This window comes from Etheostoma spectabile, chromosome 4, assembly GCF_008692095.1.
Source record: "Etheostoma spectabile isolate EspeVRDwgs_2016 chromosome 4, UIUC_Espe_1.0, whole genome shotgun sequence".
Classification (NCBI taxonomy): domain Eukaryota; kingdom Metazoa; phylum Chordata; class Actinopteri; order Perciformes; family Percidae; genus Etheostoma; species Etheostoma spectabile.
The window spans coordinates 21,658,942-21,685,398 of NC_045736.1; the positions used below are offsets into that span (position 1 = coordinate 21,658,942).

Consider the following 26,457-nt stretch of genomic DNA (forward strand, 5'->3'; position numbering starts at 1 on the left):
AGTAATAGGCCTACAATACTGTGAACAAATTATCAAACAGTTTCTAGAGCATTACAGAGGTGGGAAGTATCCATAGACTTTATAGTCTATAGAAATACCAGAGGAACTTTATAGATAAGTAACTAGCTTAGTTCTAGTTATGTTAGCTATACACTTGTGGCACTTCAGGACATTTTATAACTGACTGACTCCAACAAAAATATGAAGGGCTACCTTTTTACTCACATTTACTGTCCCTCATTAGATTAAAGCTACTAAACCCAAGGCGGGCCCCTAGCTAAATGACACCACAAGGGCCCAGAGGCAACACTGCAGACAAGCTGAACAAAGATGGAAGAAAGACAATTTACATGTGTCACTGGGTGTATTAAGGGACAGTCTAGCCACATACCAGAATGCTGTGAAGGTGGCGAAGAAGCGCCATTTCTCTTCTGTCATAGCCGTTGCCATGAACCTAGAGTGTTGTTTAATACTATTAACTCTGTCATAAATCCATGCAGCTCTCCTCCGACAGATGTGTCAATCAGTTCATGTGAGAACAATTTTTTTTTACTTGCTTCTCCTACACACTCAGCTGTGTTTGAGGAATTTAGCAGTTTCTCTGATGTTACTTATGAGGTAGAATAGATAGATAGATAGATAGATAGATAGATAGATAGATAGATAGATAGATAGATAGATAGATATTTATTGATCCCAAAAAAATGGGAAATTATGGTGTTACAGCCGGAAACAGTCATACAGCACAGAATATAAACACAAATGAAATACTAGGATACAACATACCTACATACAATGTACATAGAAGGAATATACAATGTACAGGAATAAAAATAAAAGAACAAATATTTGAATATACACACGATGGGAAAACAAAATGTGCAACTGCTGAAATAGTATGTTGAAATTTAAATAAACCAATTGTGCAGGTTGCCCTTAGCGCAGTATTGTGGAGTATCAGGGTCTTATCTAGCGCCCAAGGTAGTGCAACACATGAAACCTACCAATTGTCCCCTGGACATTGTTCCCGCCAGAATGGTGAAGGAGGTTTTTAATAGCACCATTGGGGCGAGTCTTCTTTCTTTTTTTAAATTCCTGTCTTACTTTAGGTTCTGTCCCAGGTGCCTTTAAACATGCTGTGGTCCAGCCCTTACTCAAGAAGCCTAATCTTGACCCCACAGTGTTGTCTAATTTTAGACCAGTCTCTCATCTGCCTTTTCTTTCAAAGGTTTTGGAAAAAATGGCCTTTATACAGTTACAAGTCTTTTTACAACAGAACTCTGTGTTTGAAAAATTCCAATCTGGTTTTGGATCACGTCACAGTACTGAGTCTACACTGTTGAAAGTACATAATGACATTGCCTTGTCTCTAGATGCCGGGAATACTACTGTTTTAGTCCTTTTGGACCTGACAGCGGTATTTGACACAGTGGACCATGCAGTCCTCCTCTCTCGCCTTGAGCATTGTGTAGGCATCAGAGGCTCTGCATTCAAATGGTTTAGCTCCTATTTGGCAAATAGGAGCCAGGGATCCATGGGATCCATTCTTGGCCCCATTCTGTTTTCTTGATGTATGCTGCCTTTAGGGGCTATTATAGGAAAGCACAACCTGTCTTTTCATTGCTACGCAGATGATTTGCAAATATATTTGCCTATGAAAGCAAATGCCAGTGTCACACTAAACTCCCTGCTTTGTTGTATCACTGATAATAAGTTGTGGCTTTCAGAAAACGTTCTTAATTTGAATGAAAATAAAACGGAGTGTATTATTTTCAGTACTTCAGGCATGCAAAATGGTCCAGCTTTGATTTCGGGAGCTCAGGCATCTTACACTAGGTCAGCTGTCAAAAACTTGGGGGTTACTTTTGATTGCAGCAAGAAATTTGACAAGCACACCAGTAATGTTGTTAGAATGAGCTTTTTCCAGCTTCATCTGCTGGCTAAAGTTAAGCCTTTCCTGAGCAGGCACGACCTAGAAAAAGCCATTCATGCTTTTATTAGTTCAAGGTTGGACTACTGTACGGTGTGTTTTAGAATAGATTTTAAGATTTTATTGTTTGTTTTTAAGACTTTAAATGGTCTGGCCCCTGAGTATTTGTCTGAAATTTTAAATTTGCAGGAGCACAACCGGTCGTTGTGGTCTTCAAATCAGCAAGTTTTAGAAGTCCCAAGGTCCAGCTATAAACGGTGGGGTGATCAGGCTTTTGCAGTTGCTGCCCCAAGACTCTGAACAAGTTACCCTCTGATATGATATTACAGATGTAGCTCTTTTTAGGTCCAAACTCAAAACATACCTGTTTAATCCGGCTTTTAATACATGGCAGTGGTGTGACAGTTTCATTCTTCTGTTTCTTTGTGACCTTTTCTGATTATACTGTTTTCTATGTTCACTCTTTCTATTGTATGATATGTGTTTTTACTCTTGGTTTTTGCCCTTTGGATACCTGTGGTTGCTGTAAAGTGCTATATAAATACATTTTGATTGATTAATTTAGCTCTGGTTAAGGTTATTTATTTAGCTGGTAAACGTTTTATGTTACATTCTTCATCAAATACGATGTACTGTTAGAATTCAAACATGATGGTTCTAAATTTCATTGCCACTAGTAGCTAACTAAAGACCTTATTAGTGGTTAATTAATCGCTTATTAATGCTTAAAAGGTGAGTTACAAGACATTAAATATAAGCAAAACATTTTGGTTGTCGGATTGTAAAAAATCCCTTGCTGGTGTTTACCATTTATACTTAGTAATAAAACGGTTTTAAATATTTGTGATCTATTCATAAATGCTAAATAAGTTGTTCAATAGATGTTGGTGGTCATATGGTCCAATGAGTCAAGATCTATAAAAAGTGAGTAAATGGTCAGGATTTGGACAATACATAAACATTATATCGCTATATGGGACTGATATTTTCTTAGATTTTGGATATCGTAATATGGCTTAAGTGTTGTAGTTTCCAGGTTTTACAGGCTGCATTACAGTAAAGTGATGTAATTTTCCAAAATTACCAGACTGTTCTTGCAGTTCTTTTATTTGCCTTTACCCACTTATATTCATATTACTGATGATTATCTAAAATCTCATTGGTAAAATATTTTATGAAAGCACTAATTGTCTACCCTACAATATCGTCACAATATCAACTTGATATCAAACTATTGCTCAGCCCTAGTTATTCTTATGAATGATCAATAAAGCTAGTAGTTACAACTTGGCTAGTAGTTACCTTTTATAAAGGGTGCCTTATTTTAAGTGGTACCACAACCAGTGTCTTCAGTAAGCAACTAACTTTAACAGTGCATTAACAAAACCCAAACACAACTGAACAAATGTAAGAGAGTTGCGTTATTTCATTCAGTAAATGCAAACATTGTTATAACGTATTTGTGCTACAGAATAGTTTAATTCAAAGATACTTATCTCTGATATTCTAGCAAACAGTCAAGAAAACAAGATGGAATGAAGATTACAACTCAGGGCCCCAATCCTTTACAAAAATTAGATGTAAAAGGTGGCAGACATGCAACTTTTTCACAGATCTGTATATGCAGTGCAAAAATAAATCAAATGGATCCAGTAAATAGCTGGGTTTGTCCTTAATGACAGTTGTGTATATAAAAATGCATCAAGCATATGATTTTGCTTTTATATCTGACAAAGTCCACCCAACAGTCCTTGAGAATATGCCTCTTTATTAGGCCAGCTTATTACAATAGCTTATTCGCTGGGATATTATTGACTCTGTTGGAAAACACAAGCATTGGCCTTCAGCCCACACATGTCAAAAGATACTTGCTGTACATTTCAGATAATATAAATGGTAGCCAGCCAACATATCATCTTAACAATTCATATAATAGAGTGAAGTGCCTACTGCGAAACAGATGTAACTTAATTAACTTAATTACGTTTATTGTTGTTATGGCCACCAGACACATTAAATATAAATTAGATATGTTATTGTGGATATTTTTGAACATCTGTGAGATTATCAAATTGGGATGCATCAAAACATCAGAAGACTGGCTAAAAGCTTTAGAAAAACAGTGTCAGTATAATTCTGAAAAATCTTGTACTGCTAATATTAAGCTTTACAAAACAAAATGTTGTGACTGTTTTTCATATTAGTAACAGAAAAAAGCACGGCCTCTAAAAACAATTGATTACTTGATGATTATGCCTGCACCTGCACTGAGCTCATAAGACAAATGCATATTGCTGTTGGCTGAAATAGGGAAAATACCAGCCAAAAAAAATTATATATATTATTAAAAACAACAACATATTGGTGCACCCTGTTAAGGAAAACATCAGAAAGTTCAAGTAAAGGGTTTGTGTTAGCATTATACTTCATATAATGCTTAGCTAAAGTTAGGTTTCACCTAGAACCTCACCTCTACAATTAGAAAACTAAACAGCAAAAGTGCTTTGGCAACAATTCAAGTTTTCATTTTTACCACACATACAAGGGAGTAGACGGTATTGCTTCATTGTAAAAAAGAAAATCAAATTCTATATCTTACAACAATGGCAGGCCCTTTTAACATTTTGTTTCAGTAGGCACGCAAAATGAAAGACTAGCATTTATTTCTCAGTGACTTCTTTTATTGTTCTCGTTAGTCGACATTATTGATCTGGTGGCTGATAATAGTTATAAGTTCTTCTAAAAAAAGCACTAGTAGTCACTAATTTGGCTTTTACTATCTACAAAGCATTTGCACTTGTTGTGTATGTGTTCTGGTTACACTTTCAATTTAGTTTGACTTGTCTATAAATATAAACTATTTAATAATAATAATGATGAAAACAAAAATGTAGACACATGTATTAATAATAGTAATTGACTGTCTAAAATAATTGATTCTATAGTACCTACTTTTAAAAGTGAAAGTGGCATGAAAAAAACTATCAAAAAGTTATTGCTGTTATATATACTTAAAAAATCCATCCGAAGGTTCATATCTAAAGTGCATTATTTGCATTACTATTCTGGTCTGTTATACCAGTAAAAACCCTATTGTATACTGTATATGGTAAAAACAAAAACAAATCTAGTCAGAAATAGTGACCAGTAACATTAGAGGAGGCACTACTGCTTACAGTAGCTGCTTTTAAAATTAAAAGTGCTCATTTCTAAAGAACTTGGGACTAACAAGTAACTCATAGTGAGTAGTCTAGCCTAATTTTAGTGACTGTTGAAGCTGACAAAATTACTGATAAAATGGCCGCCGTGCACAACAGGACTGTATCTTACGGTTTTAAATTTACTGAATGCAAAAACTACTTAACCGACAGCCGACATAATCTCTGATCTAAAATACAGATTATTATTTTCTGTGTTCTGTTGTTTGACTGATTCCTATCCCTTATATAAGATGTTCTGTAAGCCTCTATATCTAGCCTCTGTACTGTGCTTTTGCAGTGCATTATGATATGAAAGGCCATCTTTTTTTAAGGTCAGCATAAAAGGAAACATTCAGAGCACAACAGAGCACGACAGAAACAACAAAAGCTCTCCAGGAACCCCATAGACTTTCTTCTGTTCTGTGCAGGGTTTGTCCCACTCCCAAAACTGTCAGTTTGCCTTTTTGTGGGAGACTCAACTGGTACATGAAGCAATTTAAGTTGCTGCAGAGTCTTCCAGCGATCAGGGGAGAGCAAGAATTGAGAAGCAGATGTTAATCGGCATGTGGGAGCAACAGGAGTGCCCAGGCATCATGAAAGACTGTCAAATTTAGACTTGATGAGCCTTTGAGTGAGGAGAAATGTCCACCTTATTCTAAGAGGTCCTGTGAAGAGACACACACAATAGAAATCTGTTAATAGATGATGACAAACTTGAACTAAAAATAAGGCCTTTTCCGCAGTATCGGATACCTGATCTGAATCTTCGTTGTACTGTGCTTTTCCTGTCTCCATGTAGTGAGTGTCAAGATCATCGACTCCTTCTATTTTAACAGCCTCAACATGTTCCCTCATAACAGAGTATCGGTGCACAAGGAACCTGACGAGGACATGAGTGCATATTAGAAACAACAGAAATGAAATACAGAATTTGTACACTGTTTTTTTTCTGTGCATTGTGTGTGGAAATATGAAACATAGTTAACTGACCGTCCTCCGCAGACATATTTCTTAACCAGCCAAATGCCTGCAACAGCACTCGTCAGAAGCATCGCTATGACAACCATCACTATGACAGCAGTGTTCGATGAACTATTTTCAGTCTGTTAGAGTTATAGAAACAGAAAGGGCTAAACATGTGAAGAAATGACATGCCAAAAACAAGCTGCACCATTCACATGACTAAAAGATTTACCATATTTCATGTCTCTCAGCAATAAAAGATCTCCCATGAATTGGCAATATATGAGATGTACATGAGAGCAATGTTTGAATGGCCTCCGGCTGAAGAATTACTACCTCTGTAGCTAGCCCACCTAGTCTCATTCTCAGAATGAGCAGAACTGACCAGAGAATTTGGATAAAGGGCGTTGCTGGTGCACAGTCGCCTCAGGTCTGTCTCCTTCCTGTCTGGCTGAAAACCTCCCTCACACTGGTCTCCTGGAATTTTCCGGTAGCTTAAATGTAAGGAGAGATAAAGAGACATGTAAAGCAAGACAAAATGCCAGTGAAAAGGACACAGGACAGGACAAGACAGCTGACAAACTAAAGGTAAGATTCATGCAACTAAGGGAGGGAGATGTGGAGGCAAAAATGGAAACAACTACTATGTGTCTTGCATTTGTTTAGTTCTTCTTGAATGTCATCATCACAGAACATCGGCTTTGTGCAGGAGTCCTATATAACATTTGACACTAAGCCTTGAAGTGACACTATGGGACTTTTTTTACCATAAAATAACAGCAAGACAGACAACCAACTGGCCATCTTGCCTTTGGACTACTAGGTAATATTAGCTGGCTTGCTATGTTTTGTGTTGTTGCACTTGCATGATGTTTGGCTGTGTTAGCAAAGTTGTCGCCTCTCTAGTACTTCATCAAAGGTTATCTAATCAAAACAAATGGTCTTGTACCGCTGTCCTTATCTAGAGTAACAATGTAACTAAATTTCATTCTGAAACTGTAGGGGCGCCAAATTGCATTACTATCCAGCGGTGTTGCTTCTTCTGGCAGCAAGGTGGTGAGGTCACCATTTCTTACAGTGCTTGTAAATTAATTACTGTTGGCTTGTTTGCTTTTCATATAACCCATAACCTTTTACCAAATTATCTTAATTATGTATGCATTGTCAATATTTTGAATAAGTTTGAGTTTCTTGGAAAGAAATAGAGAGCAGCCGTGGATAAAAACAGTCATCCTCACCCGCTGGTCTGTAGCTGTTCAGTGGTCCCATTTAAACAGAACTCCAGAGGATGACCCTTCATCTCCTTCTGCTCCACACACTCTGAGCTGTTCTCTGGCCGGTAATATCCAAAGTCACTGTGAGACAAAGCAGAAGCTCAAAATAGTATTCTGACAAATTTACGGAGACAAACTGTGTAAATCTGTACTATTTAGTCTTATGGTTAGACTAAATGCAGGAGGAAAATATACCAGTGATAATCGGCAACTGTACATGGACAGGGGGACAGCTTCTTGGTGACAGCAAAGTCTCTCCCGTTCAAACAGACAGTGTCTTTCCTCAGGCGTAAGAAGGTCTCTTTATAGCCCAGCACACAACCATCAACAGATCCACTGGGGTTTGCAGAGTGAGCCAGCCATTGTACATAGTCCCCTTCAGTACCTGCATACATACATACATACACAGACACAGACACACAAACACACAGACACACACACACACGCACATATATTATATACACACACACACACACACACAACCACATCACACACAAACACACACACACACACACGTATACACACACTTTGAGTCAAAAGGTGAAACACTTCCCATTACACCCACATTCTCTCACACACTCACAGTCTCTGGTGAGGAGGTTCTTGAAGTCTATGGTGATCACAACCCATTTACTGAAGTCGTTCCTGTAGCCCCACAGGCTGACGTTCATGGAGCGAGAGCCAGGCTCACTGTCCATTCCGCTGAAGTGAAGGGGTTCGCTGGTAAAGTTATACGTATGCCAGCACTGCCCCTCATCTGTTGAAAACCTGAGTGTGTGGGGAGGGGGGGGTAATAAGGGGGGAAAGAGCCAATAAAGCAAAAAATTATCTGTAAATCTGACAAATGATAAAAAAATAAAAACACTAAAACAATCCTCCAAAAAACAAATTGTCTGGTATACTCAGTTGTATTCACTTAATCTGGTTGACAGGTGAGTTTGTGTGCTCCACAGCCACCAGCAGCCCTCCAGAGTCCAGTATGGCATAATGATGGGGGCCCCTGAGAGCCAACAGCCACGAGTATCCCCCGTCATCAGACATGTACACATCAGGGGACAGAGCTGACTCTGTGTCTCCAACGCTGCCTGAAGAAATAAAATACAAAAGTGTTATGAGACGTTTAACCGTGCCGTAAATTAATTCAGGGTAAAGACATCTTTGTGTTTTTTACCATGAGCCAGAATGAGGCCCACAGCATTGGGCTGTGAAAGAGGCAGCATGGGGACGTTCATCTTCATGGTGGTGCTGTAGGAGGCGTGAATGTGAAGTCTGCACTGTAAAGACACGGTAATGTTGTCAGCAAGTTCACTGCAGACACTCATACTGTTTAATGTTAATACAACAAAAAACAGAAGAGATTTAAAAAAAAAAAAAAAGAAGCTCATCACATGAACAAAAAACGCCAAACTTATTGAAAAAATATGCAAATAACAATGTATATAAATAAACTGAATATAAATCAATGTTTGTCTCACTCTGTTAGGCCTGTTGGTAGAGGTCTCAGCGTCACAGTGGCTGTTCTGTGGTTTGTGTAGCGTCTGCCATTTTGCTCCTTGGTCAAAGGTGATCACCGTCTCCACTGCACCATCTGCAGTCAATAGCATTCATGTCAATAACTATCGGGATCCATATACATATGTTTACACTCCCCTTTACGGTTTTTCAAAACAGCCTTCCAACTGATGCCCCACATACAGAATATACGACCACTTTAAAATCACATTTAGACTGACTTCAGGATGAACTGCAGTGTATATGCAATCCCTTTTCTGTAATTAAATGAAAAGATAATAAAATCATATTTAAAAATGTTGACAAACAATACCAGAAGATTCCTCTTAAAGGAATATGTCGCTGTTTGTTGAAATAGGGCTTATCAGAGTTTTACCTATCTGTAGATAGGTGGACCAACGCATTTTTGTCTCAGTGCGTGCACTGCAACACCGGCAGCGCTGACGCTAGTAAACTGATGTAGCAAACCAGGGGAAACAGCCCAGCCAATGTGGCGCAGGGGGCGGGTCTACAGGCTCAGATTGGGGGAGGTGATGGAGGGAGTCTATCTGCCTGTGCAAGTGCTGCAGCCCCTTAGCGCATATAGGTAGAGGAGAGAGACACAGCTATTACTATGGAGAGTGCATTAGCCCAGCTTGTCCAAACCTAAACCCAGCAGGCCCAAAGCCTGGTGGCCTTTTAAGATGCTAGACTGTGCTGGGCCAGAATTTGATGAAGCCAGAGAAGTCTACAGAGCCCAGTAAGTGCTGACCAAACAAGGTGGTGAAGATGATATCGAGGATTATCTGGAGGTGTTTAAAAGGACAACAGAGAGAGAACATTGGCCTAAAGCAGAGTGGGCAGGCATTCTGACTCCTTTCTTAACAGGTGAAGTTAAAAAAAAACTGTCGGAACCTTACACTCCCAAATGTGAATAATTATGATGCATTGACAGCGACTATTTTAGCTCATTATGGCCACAATCTCCAGACAAGTGTGCAACGGTTCCATTCCTGGATAAAGGACAGCGCTGCACCCGTATGACCACAGGTTGCTCCACTGATGCGCCTGATCCGCGGCTGTCTAACCACGAGGAAGGACCCCCAGCCCTTGACCGGATTGTGATGGACAGGTGCATTAGAGCTTTCCCAGAAGACGCAAAACGACACGCCTCCCAAAGCAGTGGATGAACTGGTAGCACTGTTGGAGAACCACCAGGTCACAGTGGAGCTTATGCAAAGCAGCCTGATGGAAAACCCACGTCCAAGCCGTTCTGACCACAGGGGAGACAAGACAAGGCTGAAGAAGGGGGATGTGGAAGCACCGAATCAACACCACATCACCCAGGTGGAGAAGCTTAGGTCACCCTCACAGCGTTGACCTCTGGTGAATCATGATCATGATGATGTTTTACTTGCAGACAAGAGGGCCATTTAGCTTGGAGTTATCTCATCAATGATGAACCAATCCACAGCTGGAACAATGGACTCCCCACCTGCTGGGCCCATGAAGGACTGAAGGCTCCTAAGCTGGCCGTAGGCTCTGCTGGACTTGGCGAGTTCCGTGACCACTAGGCCCAGTGGGCCCCTCTCCCTGTATCCTGCATCCCACATCAATGTGCAGACCACAAGGGGTACCTTTAAGGTTGAGGCTGGCGTGGTAGAAAAGTTGCCAGTACCATTGTTGATAGGGCAGGACTGCCCTATATTTTTGCTTTTATGGGACCACAGGATCAGGGACCCCGGGAATAGTAGTAAGCTCTGATGAACTGAAAAGCAAAGTTGGTACATGCCTGGGCAGTACCCTCAGAGCCGTCCCTTTCATCTGAAGAGGAAACCGCTGAAGAAACTAGGGTCTCTGCAGAGTCTCTAGGGAAGGAGGACCCGGGGCTGGAGGAGACCTCATCAGATGTAGTTTTTTGTGAGTTTTCCCAAGCTGAAGGGTTAAAGGGGGCTGGAAAAGGGCCGTTTTGGAACCGCCCAGTTGAAGGACGCCAACTTGAAACACGCCAGACAAAACCTAGTGGTCGGTAAGGGGAAATGTGTGGAGGGGGTGAGTAAACTTTTTACAGTGAAAAAGGCCTCTTGTATAGGGTGGTTAAGCGGGGTGAACTTGTTGTTGATCAGCTGCTAGTCCCAAAATGCTATGTTCCCAAAGTTTTGCACCTCACATCAGCTAGGGGAGACTGTAATAAGCCCTATTTCAACAAAAGGTGGCATATTCCTTTAAATGTGTAAGTACATATTACGCAGTACGCTGACCCACCGTGTGCAAGTACGCTGGTCATGTAGACACCCCTGAGTGAAGTAATGGCAGTAAAGTCAGTGTCGCTTCCTGTGGTCGTGTAAAGATGGCGCTCCAGAGACTTGGAGAACACGGCTCCTCTGTCATCTGACACATAGATGGTTCCAGCACCGGAGTCTGGTTAACATAATATACACACACGTAAATGAATTTTTTTTTTTAAATCAAAAAAAATTATGCATTTACTGATCCCACTAGAAACCTTTCTGCAGCTTCAGGATCGTTTTCAAGGACACCTAATCCTTAATCAATAGCATCAAGTTATTTCCAACACTGTCAACATCATCATCCACATGGATCATCCCTATGAGCTTTGACACTGGTTCTGACCTCCAGGGCTGTCCACGTGCATGAATATCATGTCCTGATTGGCTGCCAATATGGAGTAGAACTGCTCGTGGTTGACTGGAGGAAGCTGAGCCATGTTCCACACCTCACCTCCGTCCACTGACACATGGATCACACGCTCTGTACCCTAAAAAGCACACACAAAAATGTTGTAATAGCAGCTCTGTTGCAGCTTTATACTTACCAAGACAGAAATATGAAATGTTAAGACATGTTAAAGGGCAAGTACACCCAAATCACAAAAGAAAATACAACATTCCTTTCACCTGCATGGTAATGGGGTGGTTGCAGTAATTTAATATGCACAAATCCTAAGCATATTAAAAAACATCTCATTTGAGCCAAACCACCTCCAGATGTGGTCAGGCTGATCATAATGTCTATTGAGTGAATCAACACCCTGCATTAACAATGCTAATTACAAATATTTTGTAATTTGGGTGAACTGACCCTTTGAGTCTTGTAAAATGCACGAAGACATCAGTAACCTATTTGTACAAATGGTCAATCATTTGTACAAAAATGTCACTGATGTCTTCGTATGTAATCTTACAATTTACACACACAGACACACAGACACACAGACACACACACACACACACCGTGCCAGTCATGATGGAGGCAAAAACAAAGCGCCCTCCCAGTACAAAGGAGTAAACTCTTGATGCGATGGTCTGGAAACTTCGACCATAGTCTGCTGTCTTCCTTAACTCCAACATTCCTTTATCATCTAACAGAAAGAAATTGCAGTTACTAGATGTATTGCAAAATTTTAAATATATGGGTAACTATACTGTCTTCACTTACTGCATGATCCATTGTGGTTTGTTGTAAAGTAGATATTGTCTTTTGGACCCCTGTATGTGAGAAACAGAAACTGAGGAATCTGGAGAAAGAATGTGCTCACATTTTTTAAGATGATACACATAAAGTTGTCTGAGTTCAAATGTAAGTTCTCTTTTGGAATTTGTAGACATCACAGATTATGGCTGTGGTTTCTTCTACAGTATGTGCTGTGCGACACACATCAACCCCCGGGCCGCATTCCAAGCCTTCTCTGACTTTGCCAAAGGGGATGAAGGTTTTCACACTGCAAAGATTCTGCCAGTTCAAGGACTGTGGGCTGAATAAAAATGCTGTTGCTGACTCATTATTCACTCTGATAGCAGTCTCTCTCTCTCTCTCTCTCTCTGCCTAAATACCAGCAATAGTCATGCAGAGCTATCGCAATGTTCCATAATGCAGCGATAACAACCGCAGGCTAACACCACAACCCCATGTGAACTCTGGTACCCAAATGAAACCAGTCAGGAAAGTGATCCAAACTGTGTGGAGAAAAACAGTTGGAATACCAAAAATGGACAAAGAACACACCACACACACACACACACACACACACACACACACACCACACCACACACACACACACGTTTCACACCCTGTCAGTGTTTTATGTCCCTATCACACACATGACTGACATGTAGAAGGTTACTGAATGTTCATCCTCTGCTAGAAAACCATAAGTTAAAAAAAAATATATATAAGTATATAGCAATATACTGTATAACATTTATAATTTTAAAACATATGGTCCTTCCTGCCCCAATAATTTTCTTACAGACCCTAATGTTTGACTTGGTTCTTTATTTTGCAATTACATATTTAGTACCAACAACAACCCACAGGCCTTGTGTGTATTCATAATTTATTACAAAACTGACAGATGCATTTGGCAATTCTTACCATCTGACCAAACAAACACTGTCATGGATCTTCCTCCAGGTGGCACCAAAGTCCTCAGACAGCCACAGGTCCAACTGGAGGGAAAAGTGAGTAAGTAAAAAAGTGTTCATAAACTTTTAAGTATTCAGTTTAATCAAACATTTAGTAGTTTGAAATAGAAGTCCAGCATCCAATTAAGAGAGGTAGGTCCTGGTTAGTTTGCTTTACTCAAACTGCTGACAAAAAGGTTTGGTTTGGTCTAAAGAATGAAAGCTGCTACCGTGATACTGAGCGTCAGCAGCACATTGCAGTCTCCAGGGTTGTACAGCATCTGAATGAGGGGCTCAAATGGCAGGTCGGTTGGAACAAAGGTCACGCCAAAGTCCTGCGAGCGAAACAATTTAAACCCCCCGATTTCTGACACATCAGCAGAGAGCATCACCTGAAACCAAACACAGAGGTGAGCTGATCCTTCATATTCAGTATAGTGAAGCTTTACAATGTTCTGTATTATTATGAGGCAACAGCTTTTATATAGACCAACCACAACAAAACGCACATGTAAGGTGTCAACAGGTGTCTGTAGAACAACACACTACGGCTCACCTTGCCAGAGTGGTCGGGACTGATGGCGATGCCAAACTCACTCTGGATGAAGGTGTGGTTGATCAGGTGGGTCACATCTTTAAACGTTTTGCCATAGTCTTCACTGACACAGTTAGAAAGCTGCAGTTAGACCATCAGACCATAGCTAAGCTAAGACAAATAATTTACTACTCCATTTAGTGTGCCACCAGGCATTTCTCACCTCCTGTAGAGGTTAGACTGTCCAAAACGCATCATAAACAACGGCACCTGAAATGTTGTCAACACCAGCAGCACCTGGAAAAAGAGAGGAGAAAATTACACAACCATCTCCAACAATTTGGCCTTTTTTCTCATTTAGTTATACTTTTTTACTCATGTAAACAAACTCACCCCGGATCCATCTCCCACCCAGGCCAGTGACAGTGAACCCATGGTCCTCACTTTGAAGGTGAACTAGAATTGGGGAAAAAAAGAAAAGTGAAAGTTTTTAGAAATCAATCAGTGAGTCACTCTTGCAAAATGTTTCTTTGCTAGGATTGTTTGAAATAGTTTTGAGTCTCATGTGATTATCATCACACACAAGTCCAGAGTTTAGTTTGGAATATACAAAATACAAGAGTTTGTGTGTGTGTTTCCAGCACTTGCTGAATGAGGACAGAATGAATTGTTCTTACTGTCCACAGTAACTTGGCCATTTGGATGCACTGTGCGTGTGTGACCTACATTCCCGCCTAAATGACAAAGCCAAGGCCGGAGAACAAAGCAATTACCAATGTCCCAAGCGCGCACACACACACACACACACACACACACACACACCACACACACACACACACACACACACACACACACACACACCACACACACACACACACACACACACACACACACACACACACACCCACACAACACCCACTTTTTAAACAAAACACCAGTATTACATAATATTAGAGGTAATGAGTAGAAAGAGTTTAGACGTATTTCACAACGAGTGGACTGTCTACAAACAAACAACATTTCAGTTTATTCATCCATTCTAACATTTAAGTGTTGTAAAGTGGTCATTTCAGCAAGGTATTTAGCCACCAAAGGTTTCTCCCCTCCTCTCTCTTACTGGCAGGGCAGAGATGTTTACAAGGTGAACCCAGTCCCGGAAGCGGCATACAGTTCTATAAAGCCACAGGAGACGGCCAGGTCTGGCTGCTGGAAACTCCTTGTAAATAGGTCCAGTGGAAAATGGCCGGCTCCCGCAAAACAAGTGTGTGAACACAGCTTTCCATCTCTCCTCTACATTAATAATTCCATCACATCCTCCTTGCACCCAACTATTCTTTCATGTCTTAATCAGTTAATTGCTTGACAACTTTACCTCCATCCAGTCCAATCATACTGTCAATTTATTGATCAGTTAAAATATGTAAATGTAAAGCATGACGTGTCCTGTCCTCCCAACAGTCTCATACAATTTGGCCTTGCATTGCCAGACCTAACTCCACAGCGCTGTGGACATACCATTAAACCACAGTGTTTTGGCTTCCCTGCTGGAGCTGCTGCCCCCGCGACCCGATACCGGATAAGCGGATAAAGATGGATGGATGGATGGGTTTTGGCTTCAAATCTGTCTCTTTCTCTCTTCCCCTTTCCTGCTCTTCTCCTTTTCCATCTATGTAGTAGTACGCATAATTATTAAATAATAAAATCTTTAAAAGTAAAGCATTACTAGAGTTTGTGTATAGAGGTTAAATGTCCGTGTGAAGGTAACACTTGAGTGAGGAAGACTTGGCTGGGTTGCATGCACACGCAACAAACATGCACGTTTGTGACGATGTTTATGCCCAATGCATAGTTTTTGTTTAGGTTTTAAAAGTTTTTCAAATGTATATTCAATTGTCAAACACATTCAAATTGTAAAAATGTTGGCACAAGAAACAACAGTATTCACAAAGGAAAGAAAGAAAAAAGTTCAGCAAAAACGTTTGCACAAATTTGATTACAAACATGAACACACACAAGGGTTTACCTAAGCTATTATAAAATAAATAAATTATAGCCATGCTAGCAGCTCTGGGAGGCTGTTTTTAGGATTTAGCACAAAGCATTGATTTACCTAACGTCAGCAATGCTAACATATTCACAATGTCAACATGCTGAAATGTTAGCAGGTATAGGCATATTGTTTACCAAGTTCACCCGTGTAGTTAAGAGTGCTTGCATGCTAACATTTGCTAATTAGCAAACTGAAGTACAGCTAAGGCTGATGGGAATTAATTTTTTGAAAATGAAGACTGGCTGATATATCGTAATCAGGTTTTTAACCTGAAACTCAAAAATGTATATCAACAATCTGCCGGGCTATACCATATTGTATAAACCCTACGCAACAACAGAAGAAACTCATTAAATCTGGACATAATTAGAATACAAACAATCCGAACAGGCAGAAAAGAACAGCAGTGGTGAGACATGCATTTGAATTGACTAACCAGAATGCCCGAGGTAACATAGGTAGAAAGAGATGGGACCAAGGATTGAACCCTGCAGAACTCCACAGAGTAAAAGGGCAAATGAGGGCACAAAGTTGTCTATGACAACCACAAACTGCCTGTTGACAGACAGACAGGACGAGAACAAATTGAGAGCAGATCCTGAGATACCAACCCACTTCTGAGCCAAACAAGAATGGAGTGAACAATGGTATCAAATGCAGCAGTTTTAATCTTCCCCATTGTCACTCCACATAAGGACATAATTAGTCACTTTTAATGCTGTTTCTTTGCTATGTGTGTGACAAAAGCTGGATTGAAATTTATCAAAAATATTGTATCCTTTAATTATCTGAAGGAGCTGCTGTGCAATGATTTTTTTGGAGGAATTTTGGAAAAAATGGTAGTTTCAAGATAGGTCTGTAGTTATATGATTGGGTTGCATGAGCAGTTTTATGTAAATAGGTTGGATGTTCACCATAATGGTGTACACGAACAGACACACACATATGTCCATGCAAACTCAGACACAGCCAAGTCCTCTCTCTAAGAGGTCATACAGCAGCACAATGAGCTCCTTATTCCCTCTGCTCTGGTTTCTAACCTTTCTGTTTCAGCTATGTTTACACACATAAAACTTCAGAAGAGAAGGTCAAACACTCTTGGCTCTGATCAAACAGCTCAAGCTGTGTACCTTAATCCTCTGATGCTGGACAAAGTTTTGCTGGCAGAGACCTATGCTGGGCCATATTAATGTCTATTTGACTATTATTGTAAAACTATTGTTGACTAACCATGCGGATTATGTGTTGCTATGTTGATTAACTGTTCAATCTATACAATGTTAGAAAGAAAAGGGGAAAATATGTCCATCACAGTTTCAATCTAGTACTGGAATTGCTCAAGTGATTAGTCGATCAAAAGTTATTTGATAAAATTATTTAGCTTCTTGTTCTGTTCTGTGTTAGTTGCTAATTAGGAAATGCTGGCATGCTAACACAGTAAACAAAGAAATATGCTGTACCTGCTAAACTTTAGGATATTAGCATAGTTGTTCCTCTAATTTGATATGCTTGAACCATCAAAGTTGTGGCATTTTTAAAGGTGAATAACTGAAACATTTGATTTAACAAAAAAATGTTGTATACTAATTTAATATATACTAACAGCACTGGTGTGTGGATGTAATTAAATGCCAACAGTTTATACGCATACTTGATCATTTCTCCACCTACTCTAACCGAAGAAATGTAAAGTACAGGTCACAGAGTCTAAAAGTGCTTCTCTATTTTCACCAGTTTGTTGAACTCATTGGACGTCTCCCTGTATATCAACAAACCCATACTTTCCATAACTCCCTCTCTCTCTGGAACATCCACTCTGCTGCTGTTCTTGGTGCTTCAACACTTGGCTGTGACCCAGTTACCCTTCACCATGAAAACAGAACATGTTTTTTCTCTGCGTTCTTTTCGCCAGAGGGAATAGAGTATGGCATGAAGAAAAAAATAAAAATAAAAAGCTAACTCCTTTATAAACCAGACAGAGTCATCTAAATTAACCTTATACCAAAAAAGAGAAAATGAGGCAAAGCTTGACTAGCTGATGAAACACATCTGTGTATTCTATAAGGGCCTAAAATAGCAAACAAACAAGCATAGGAGTAGGTTTGACTTGCCTAGTCTGGCAGTATACATAGCAAATTCAAAAATAAGGATACAACTATTATACAACTGATCTATATGCTCAGATTTATTTGATCTAGCCCTGCAGCTTTGATAACATAAATTATGTTTATGAGTGAGAAAGGCCCTAAGGAGACGGGTCTGTGGTCTAAGAGCACACCAAATCGTTTTCATGCTCAAAAGCAAGCCCAGGTGTCTGAGCCACAGAAATGATGTAACATCCCCTTCGTCCATCACTCACACTTAAAAGCCTTGGACCAAGCTGTTATTCTTGAACATTCCTCAGGACATCTGGGTTGTTCTTGTTCTATTACAACATGTTCAGTACTAAAATAACAGAAGGTGTCCTTTGGTCAATTGGAATATGGGATCAGGGTTAAGATGAGAAGTTTAAGACTAGAAGAAGAAAGAGAAGGCAAAAAAAAAGAAAAGAAAAAAAAAGATGCTGATATTGTCAAAAGCTGTCACATCAACACACCAAGATCATCTTGTTACCAAACTGGAAGAGCACAACTAACATCCTCCATTCACACTTCATCACTAGGGATAATTATCTGTCCCAGACTGACAACCTCCATTAGTTCAGATCAATTAAAAAAAACGAGTGTAACAGAAAGAAAGAAGAAGTTCATCATCAGAAAAATAAATTGGCAACTTCAAGAGATTATTTAGGCCTTAGCATAATTTCTTTAAGCAAAACATTTGCCAGTTCCTCCTTCTCCAATACGTTCTAATTTTATCTGCCTTGTACAACTGTAATTTTATTTAATACATTTATCTGCTATTATTTGCCATCTGCCATTGTTTGACCATTATTGGGTAGATTAATTGGTGTAAATAATCATCAGTTACCACCTAAATTGAATATTTCTTTGTTTTGAACTGTCAGTTAGACAAAACAAGCAATTTGAAGATGTCATCTTAGGCTCTGGAAAACTATTTGCATTTTAAAGTCCAAACAATGAATTGAAAAAATAATCTACGAATCCTTACTTTAAACCCCACAAAGTTTAGAAGTGTACATCAAGAGAATCTGATCAGGGCTACAACTAGGCTAATTATTATTTTCATTATAGTTATTCTAAAGTGTATTTGTTTAAATCAATTAAACGTCTTGTGTGACGCTTTTTCCGTCTGACAAACTGTACACAACCCATTATTTTAGCCTAATACAATGTAAGACAAGGAGATTTTTGCTTGATGATTAATCGATTATAAAAACGGCTTGCGATTACTTTGAAATTACTGTTTCACCTCTTATTCATCCAGATTGCTTCACTGTGGGGGGATTCACTTCTCTTCATTCAAATTTCAGAGAGCTGCCAAATCATAACTACCATGTGTGTTGTTGCATTGGAAAAGCAAGTGTTAAATCATCTATAAGGTTGATCTGTTTAAATGTGTGAGATTTGAAAATGTTTGTGAAGTTGTTTAGTACATTATGAGCTGCTCCATGTGCTGAGGGACCACAAACACACTGAAGTAGCCAGTGAGTTAACCTTGACGAAGTAAAGACTACTTTATTTCGTCAAGGTGAAATGTTATAATGGTGGGATAAAATAAACCTGAATAAGTCACTTACAGAATGGGTGTAATTTTGCAGGGCTGACTCTTCTCCAAGCAGAGCTGTACATGTCTGTTCATTCAGTCCTGCGCTGCGTTTCGAGAGCTCCGACTTTACTAAACTATGTCGCTCATCGTCTCTGCCAAACTCCCTCTGCAGCCTCTTCAAATCGGAGAAGTCTTCTCCCTCGTAGTCTGTGCCCATCGCAGACGAAAACAACCCGAGCGCCAAAATGCAAGATACGGAGATCATGTTTACAAAAAGACTGCACACCTTTGGACTCGGCGAGCTTTTCTGTCCCAACACTTTGCTTCACATGCACCCCTCATCACCAAATGCATCTTCAATAACGGCCCATCCACCGTGGCAGAAGATTGGTCGGTGCGAAAACAACCCGCACTCTCATTGGACGGCAGGAATCTTCCTCAACTGACACGGCGTGTTTTCTGTTGTTAAACTGCCACCTGGTGGAAAGACCGCGATAAGACCACGAAAACTTTTTTCTTTGAATTTGAATTCCAAAAAAAAAAAAAAAAAACAGAAGAAAATCAGAACGTAAAGTCTGGTGGAAAGGCGTTTTCCTCACAATAGGATTAGTTTTTCTTTGCACTAGGCTATCTTACATTTTAGCAGTTCCTTATTGTGGATCCATTATTATCGAGAAGACTAAAATATAACTGATCACTTTTACAATGATATAATCAAAATGGAGTGTAAACAGAAAAATATCGCTTCATATTTTCCAACCTCCTACCCGTTTTCTTTTATCATCAGTTGGTTTAAGTAGTTGTACTTGTATATATTTTAAATATTTGTTCTGGTAACACTGTAATTTCCTATTTTTGGGATCAATAAAAAAAAATCTTTTCTGGTGGTGGACAGACTTTTAGAACCCAGTTACAACCAATTCTCTTATGCCATGAGTATCACTCTGTAATGTGATGTTGCCACTGTGATGTATAAGTGTTTACAAAGTACAATATAGTCTAAGTCCACCAGCTTTTAATTATCATACTCAAAACTAGAACACAAAAAAAAAAAAAGAGTCAGACCATTTTCTGAATACAACAGTTTAATTGTAGTACTGTTTCGTAACAAAAAAATCCCCCCCCTCCCCCCTACCGTTGTCTTGCCACTCAGTTTTAAGAGCTGGACAGACTGCTTTACAGAATTGTTCAGCTACTGAGAGACAAGAAGTAAATTAGCACACACTACAAAGAGAAACCTCTTATGCAATCCAAAAGAAAATCTGAATGCAGCAAAGAGAATGTGCTGATGCCAAGTTGTGGTTGTGTTGTGACATTTAGCCCAGGTATACTTCCATGTCCTCTCCTGTCCTGCCCAGAACTCAAACAAAGACCTCCAAATCTACTTTAGATATCCTTGATTACATCCTCCAGCTCTTCTTTGGAATACATGTGGAACGTCTTCCCGGGCTCTACTGTTGCGAGCTACAGAAGAAACACAGATAAAGAAAGCCTGCATGAAACGGATTCTACTCTGGCAGTCCTGTGCAAACTTAACACTGCTAATTGTTTTAGTTTTTCAAATAAAAAAAAAGAAGTAAAAAAACAATTGCACTGGGCATTTGTACTGATGTGGTTACTACTATACATTTTCATGGACAAATCAAACCTTCATGCACATTGTTGTACTAAAATCAAGCATTTAGAAACTGGATGAGAAATGAGGACCAAACCTCAATGTTGGTAGAGTTGAGCTTCTCCTCCATCACTTGCTTCAGAATGGTGAGAGACGACTTGATGGCGTCTTTTAATGTCATGGACTGCAGGTTACCCAGGGAGAGAGGGACAAATAGAAAAGGAACATAAAATACATAGTAATACAGTCAACAATGTGGCTAATCAAACGCCTAAATAAAAAGATGCGTCTTTAGCTGCTTTTAAAGACAAAACAAAAACAAAAAAAACAGTGGCAGCCAGTGTTAGATAATGATACAAAGCGTTCCATAGTCTAGGAGCCACTGTTTTAAAGGCTCTGTCACCTTTAGTTTTCAGCTTTGTTTGGGAACAGTCAGTAACCTGTGATCAGAGGAGCTAAAATTTCTGCTGACAACATAAGGATGAAGCAGATCACAAGTATGTAAGCTGCTGGCTGGTAAAGGATGGCTCCGTTTGAGATTACAAGAAGTTTGAACTGAATCCTGAGTTTAACATGTAGTCAGTGCAAAAAGGCAAGGATGGGGGTAGTATGACAACCTCCCAGACATTGTCAAAAACCTAGCAGCAGCCTTCTGGACCAACAGTCAACAATCTACAGATGATTTGTTAAGGCAAATAAAAAGAGAATTAAAATAATCCAAACACAAAGTAACAAAGGCATGTATAATAACTTCAAATTCAGCGTAGAAAACAATAAGTCTGAGTTTTGCAATGTTTCTGAGGTGGAAAAAACGTGGGTTTAGGACTTGACATGCTTGTCAAGGTTCATGGCCTGATCCAAAGTCACACCAAGATTTCTCAGACTGGAACGCACATTGGAGCTAAGTGACCCAATACTGCTAGCCACCTCAGAAGCAATGCAGTCCACAGCAACAATCACAACTGCAGTTTTGTCAGCATTTAACTTGAGAAAGTTACTGGCCATCCAGTCCTAATAGCAGACAGACAATCCTGTAAAACATTTAAATTATCATCAATTAGGTCAATTGTATTTTTATTTTTAGAAGGAAAATAGAATTGAATGTCATCCGTCTATGGTCATCCATACAGGTCGAAAGCATTCTAAAAATGTTCACTTCATTAAATCTTTAAGAAACAATTTACTAAGTCACTCACAAGAAAGCAACTTATAAACATTCCAATTTGCTCGGCTAATGTTCCAGTTAACTAGAAACACGTCGGTACCTTGTGGTAGACCTCTTGCAGAGAGCTCTGTGCTCCTTCAGACGCTGAGCCGATGGCCCGAGCGTCACACTGCACAAAAGTTCCTGATGGGTCCATGTGGTACCTTCATTCACAAACAAACAACTGTCAAGTATCTGTGAAGTCACATTTAAAAGGTGAACATGAAGATGAGGTACACAAAAAGCATACATACAGCTGAGGTCCTTTTTCATCAACTCCCCCAAACAGAAGTGCTACACCGAATGGTCGACTCTGCATATAGGACAGCACAGAGGAACAGAGCAGGCAGAGTGAATACATGTTATGCTAGTTTTCTCAAACACCATCAAACAGTATATCATGAAAAAAAATGAGATTAGAGTATTTCAGCTTGGAAATGAGCCAAGTGCCTGACCATGGCACCCGGATCAGCGTCCTCCTCTCCAAACTGCAGCGCCAGGTTGGACACAGCCTGAGTCACACTCTCCACTGTCATCGTCTCATTGTAAGTGAACCAGTGGTTCTGAAGAGGAATATATACGGGTTAATCATAGGTAAAACACAAGGTCAGTGAACTGCTTACAGTGTGCCCAGCATTTATACCTGCGTTTCCACTCTTGCTTTGTCGATTAGAGTCTTGGCATCAGCTATCAAGCCACTCATGGCACAACCTTTGAGGTAGAAAGAAAGAAAATTCAGGTCCTTCACATGCTATGGTCTTAAGCAACAATCAGCACAGTCAACTGGGAGAAATCTAATGTTATTCCATGTTATCTGAGGGAACACTAGTGTGTAAGACATAAGGGTGTAACCCTTGCCCCTGATCAAACATTAAAGTCACCCCAAGGAAAAAGCAGCCTATCAACTGAACAACACAACAAAGATGTGTTTTATTGGAAAATAAAAATCAAAGCTCCCAAAGTTTTTTGGGAGCTTTGGGAACTCTATATTATTACCTTTGAGGATTGCTAATACTTTTGCTATTTTTGAATTAACGTTTTGTTGCTTTTATCTATCAAATATCCCTATCTTTTATTTTTGGACCATTTCAAATTTGACCCCGTCTTCCCGAATATTTCAATTGGTGTAATATACATTGCATTTCTAACGTACAAAACAGGCAATACAAACAGTTTAACCAAACCGATTATTTACCCAAACTGACTGGTTAAGTACTATTTGATTACAGAGGTCAGCAATTCACATTATTATGTTACCATAAAGAATATCTCTCAAGCACTGCAGTTGGCATTCAAGTTTGAAGCTCAGTAAATCTGTCTAATTGTCTTGCCACTCACCAATGTGACTGTCAATCTCCACAATCTTTTCAATGCTGTTGGGCTCCATCAGTGGAGAGGTGATCCTTTTCTCCACAGCCAGACATACTCCCTCTGATGTCTGGATACCGATGGCTGTGGAGCCCAACTGGAAAAAGTAAAACCAACCAAAGAAAACTCATGAGCTTTAGGGGTTTGACATTAGTATACTACACGATATCACACATAAGAAGTATATTAGTCAACGGAAGTAAGTCAGCATATAATACTCACTTTAATGGCCTCTATGGCATATTCAACCTGGAACAATCTTCCTTCGGGAGAGAATGTGTTCACACCTCTGTAAGACAGATGTGAATAATGACAATTATTATTAATAATGGTTATCAGTTCAACCTTAGTGGGAATCAACGTGTGCTACCAGCAAATAATTTTAATAAGCATGTTGGGTTTATGCTTATCTTGAGTAGAACACTATTGAACCCAGTGTTTTAATCTAAATTAGGTTTCCTGGTTTAACACGGTTGTTCAGTAGCGATCTCGAAAGTGAAAGCAAACGTACTTGTTGCGAAGTAACTTACTAGATGCTAGGCTAACTACCTGCTACAAACAGCTTCAAAGTTAGCTAGCTACATGGGTTGGAAACAAAAGCAATTCCAAATTTTTTGAGCAGTCAAAATCCAAATATGCCCGTTCAAACTATTTCTCTACTTTATTGTGCTCCTTGCCACCGAGAAGCGCTAACGTTAATAAAATGACAAAGCAGTTTGTGTTGCACCTAGCTAACGTTAACCTTACCTGTCATATTCTGATCTTGTCAAAAACATCTTTAACGTTTAACACAGCACCTGCAAAAAGAGAACATTGGGTTATGTAAGACGCATGCACTATAACAATGACTTAATTCAGTAATAAAGAGTAAAGACAATTCTTTGCTTTGAGTATCCACCGGGTGGCATGTTAGCTGGCATGCTAGCTGACGCAGCCAATCACTGAAACTGCACGGAAACTGCTCATAGAAGTCTAACACCAATATCCCGATATCATAATTACGTTTAAAATAACATAGATCAACAATTTTGTGACATTCTTCTAAATAATAACAATTGTTAAAGTAATTTACCTCGAGCCACAAACCCTTGAATGAGTTCGCTTGTTTCAGGGGAAGCGTCTGAGGTGTAACATCCAAATGGGCCGGTTGTCATCCAATCGAAAACGAAGGTTCCGTATGTGCAGAGCTGTCATTCAGTATCATCCATAGACTGTATATTTATTAATAATAATTACTATTAACGGTCTATGGTATCATCACAGTTTAAATATATGTGTTAATATAAGTGTTAGCAAAGAGTACAAGTCATACAGTCTGCTATAAAATAAAGTGATACGTATTTGAAAGAAAGCATGTGATGAAAAGACTTTTTTTTTTTTAAATAGGGCATGTTGTTGTGATAAAGTCTATAATCAAAGAACACAAAGTAGCTCGGAATAAAAAACCTACCCAGAAACATTTGCTGGCATTAAATATAAATTCTCCTGTTTTGTCTCTTGAAATATTATTTAAAGTTAATCAGTCTAGATCAAGAATGTATCACAATCATGCAAGTCAAATTGAAATCAGAATGTTAGAGAATATACACTTACTTGGATAATACAATTCAGATCTTGTAATATTAATATTGTTGTTATTGAAATATCAATACTGTTAGTAAGTAATTGGAATGGTAAAATGTATATGTGCAATATAGTCCTTATTCTATTAACATAGCAAGAGTGTGGCGGATACAGGATGGTCTATGCAAACTGCTGAACAATGTGTGTCGGTCCCATATGGTCTAGCGGTTAGGATTCCTGGTTTTCACCCAGGCGGCCCGGGTTCGACTCCCGGTATGGGAACTAGCTTTTAAGGGTGAAATAGGATTCTGTTGGAGAGATTACTGTAAGGCCAGGCTGCTCTTGCTCACTCAAAGCTTCGTGATCACACAATGGATGTAAAGACTAACTAAATGACAGAGAAATTGTGCATGTCATAGCATTAAATCCCCCACTACGGGTCGTCTTTGAGCTAAACCATGAGGGTGTTTCTGTGTTCCATCTGTCTTTGGTACCTGTTGATGTATTTGTCTGAGTGTATTGCCATGTGCATGCCAGACTGTGAAAACAAATCTCCCTCATCGGACAATAAATAGATATCTGAATAAGTAGAGGTATCAGCAGGAGCAGTGGAAACGTGGACACTGAGCTACTTTGCTGGATAAATATACAGTAGGCTAAATGTGATATGATGCACTTTAAAACGGCTTATAGCCTATGTGGTTACATGTTTGGAGGACTTAAAATTGATGACATCACACGTCACAGTAGCTCATTTTCATAAATATTGATTGAACTTTCCCAGGCCATGGAACTAATAATATAGGTGTTCCCCTTTAATTTACTGACGATTAAGGACAAATTATAGTGTGTCCCCTTGCCAAAAGTTAGATATGATCCATTTGCCCTGCTCTATCGATATTATTACATGTGATTTAGTATTGGTGGAAAACGTATTTAGATACTTTAATACCACAATTTACAAAAATATTTTAAAAGTCCTGCATTCATAACGAGTTAAAAATACAGAAGTACTATCAATAAAGTCTCCAAAGTCTTTTTATTATATATTATTTCATTTCTTTTAGTATGTTTTAGTTTGTTTTAATTTCCATTTAAATGTGTGTTTTGCAATGTAAACGGATCATGTATTAACTGTGCAATCTAAACGTTTCTCTTGCTTATATCGTTG

General features: G+C 39.3%; 2 protein-coding genes and 1 non-coding gene across 5 annotated transcripts; 1 reads left to right on the forward strand and 2 right to left on the reverse strand.

Moving 5' to 3' along the window:
- Positions 1-3,389: 3,389 nt before the first annotated feature.
- LOC116688068 (sortilin) lies at positions 3,390-19,910 on the reverse strand. 3 transcript variants are annotated; one of them, XM_032513862.1, is made up of 21 exons: positions 19,568-19,691; positions 14,495-14,551; positions 14,211-14,273; positions 14,041-14,114; positions 13,839-13,941; positions 13,513-13,674; positions 13,254-13,327; positions 12,318-12,367; positions 12,113-12,240; positions 11,493-11,637; positions 11,124-11,279; positions 8,843-8,955; positions 8,539-8,641; positions 8,284-8,452; positions 7,951-8,135; positions 7,563-7,752; positions 7,332-7,448; positions 6,479-6,587; positions 6,121-6,233; positions 5,884-6,010; positions 3,390-5,795 (listed from the first exon to the last, which is right to left on the reverse strand). In XM_032513862.1, the coding sequence occupies exons 2-21, from the start codon at positions 14,513-14,515 to the stop codon at positions 5,781-5,783; spliced, it is 2,217 nt and encodes a 738-aa protein (XP_032369753.1). In that variant the 5' UTR covers positions 14,516-14,551; positions 19,568-19,691; the 3' UTR covers positions 3,390-5,780. The 3 variants fall into 3 exon arrangements, with proteins under 3 accessions (XP_032369753.1, XP_032369752.1, XP_032369754.1); XM_032513861.1 differs by lacking the exon at positions 14,495-14,551 and having other exon boundaries at positions 19,568-19,910; XM_032513863.1 differs by lacking the exons at positions 14,495-14,551; positions 19,568-19,691 and having other exon boundaries at positions 13,839-13,936; positions 14,211-14,279.
- A 933-nt stretch (positions 19,911-20,843) lies between these two features.
- Positions 20,844-24,936, reverse strand: psma5 (proteasome 20S subunit alpha 5). Its single transcript, XM_032512557.1, has 10 exons — positions 24,796-24,936; positions 24,471-24,520; positions 23,946-24,012; positions 23,694-23,820; positions 22,999-23,066; positions 22,811-22,918; positions 22,610-22,668; positions 22,417-22,519; positions 21,249-21,335; positions 20,844-21,000 (listed from the first exon to the last, which is right to left on the reverse strand). The coding sequence occupies exons 2-10, from the start codon at positions 24,497-24,499 to the stop codon at positions 20,923-20,925; spliced, it is 726 nt and encodes a 241-aa protein (XP_032368448.1). The 5' UTR covers positions 24,500-24,520; positions 24,796-24,936; the 3' UTR covers positions 20,844-20,922.
- Positions 24,937-25,496: 560 nt separating this feature from the next.
- Positions 25,497-25,568, forward strand: trnae-uuc (transfer RNA glutamic acid (anticodon UUC)). The gene has a single exon. It is a non-coding gene; the product is annotated as a tRNA-Glu (tRNA).
- The last annotated feature ends 889 nt before the right edge of the window (positions 25,569-26,457 follow it).

What these genes read in the sequence shown, in the direction of transcription:
- LOC116688068 (XM_032513861.1), bottom strand. Translation starts at nt 19,801, where the DNA reads ATGATCTCCGTATCTTGCATTTTGGCGCTCGGGTTGTTTTCGTCTGCG. An exon ending in GACCAGCGTACTTGCACACG is followed by an intron (nt 8,956 to 11,123) that starts GTGGGTCAGCGT and finishes TATTGACTGCAG; the next exon opens with ATGGTGCAGTGGAGACGGTG. An exon ending in TCACCTGTCAACCAGATTAA is followed by an intron (nt 8,136 to 8,283) that starts GTGAATACAACT and finishes CCACACACTCAG; the next exon opens with GTTTTCAACAGATGAGGGGC.
- psma5 (XM_032512557.1), bottom strand. Translation starts at nt 24,499, where the DNA reads ATGTTTTTGACAAGATCAGAATATGACAG. An exon ending in TGCAAGAGGTCTACCACAAG is followed by an intron (nt 21,336 to 22,416) that starts GTACCGACGTGT and finishes GGTAACCTGCAG; the next exon opens with TCCATGACATTAAAAGACGC. An exon ending in TCAACTCTACCAACATTGAG is followed by an intron (nt 21,001 to 21,248) that starts GTTTGGTCCTCA and finishes TTTCTTCTGTAG; the next exon opens with CTCGCAACAGTAGAGCCCGG.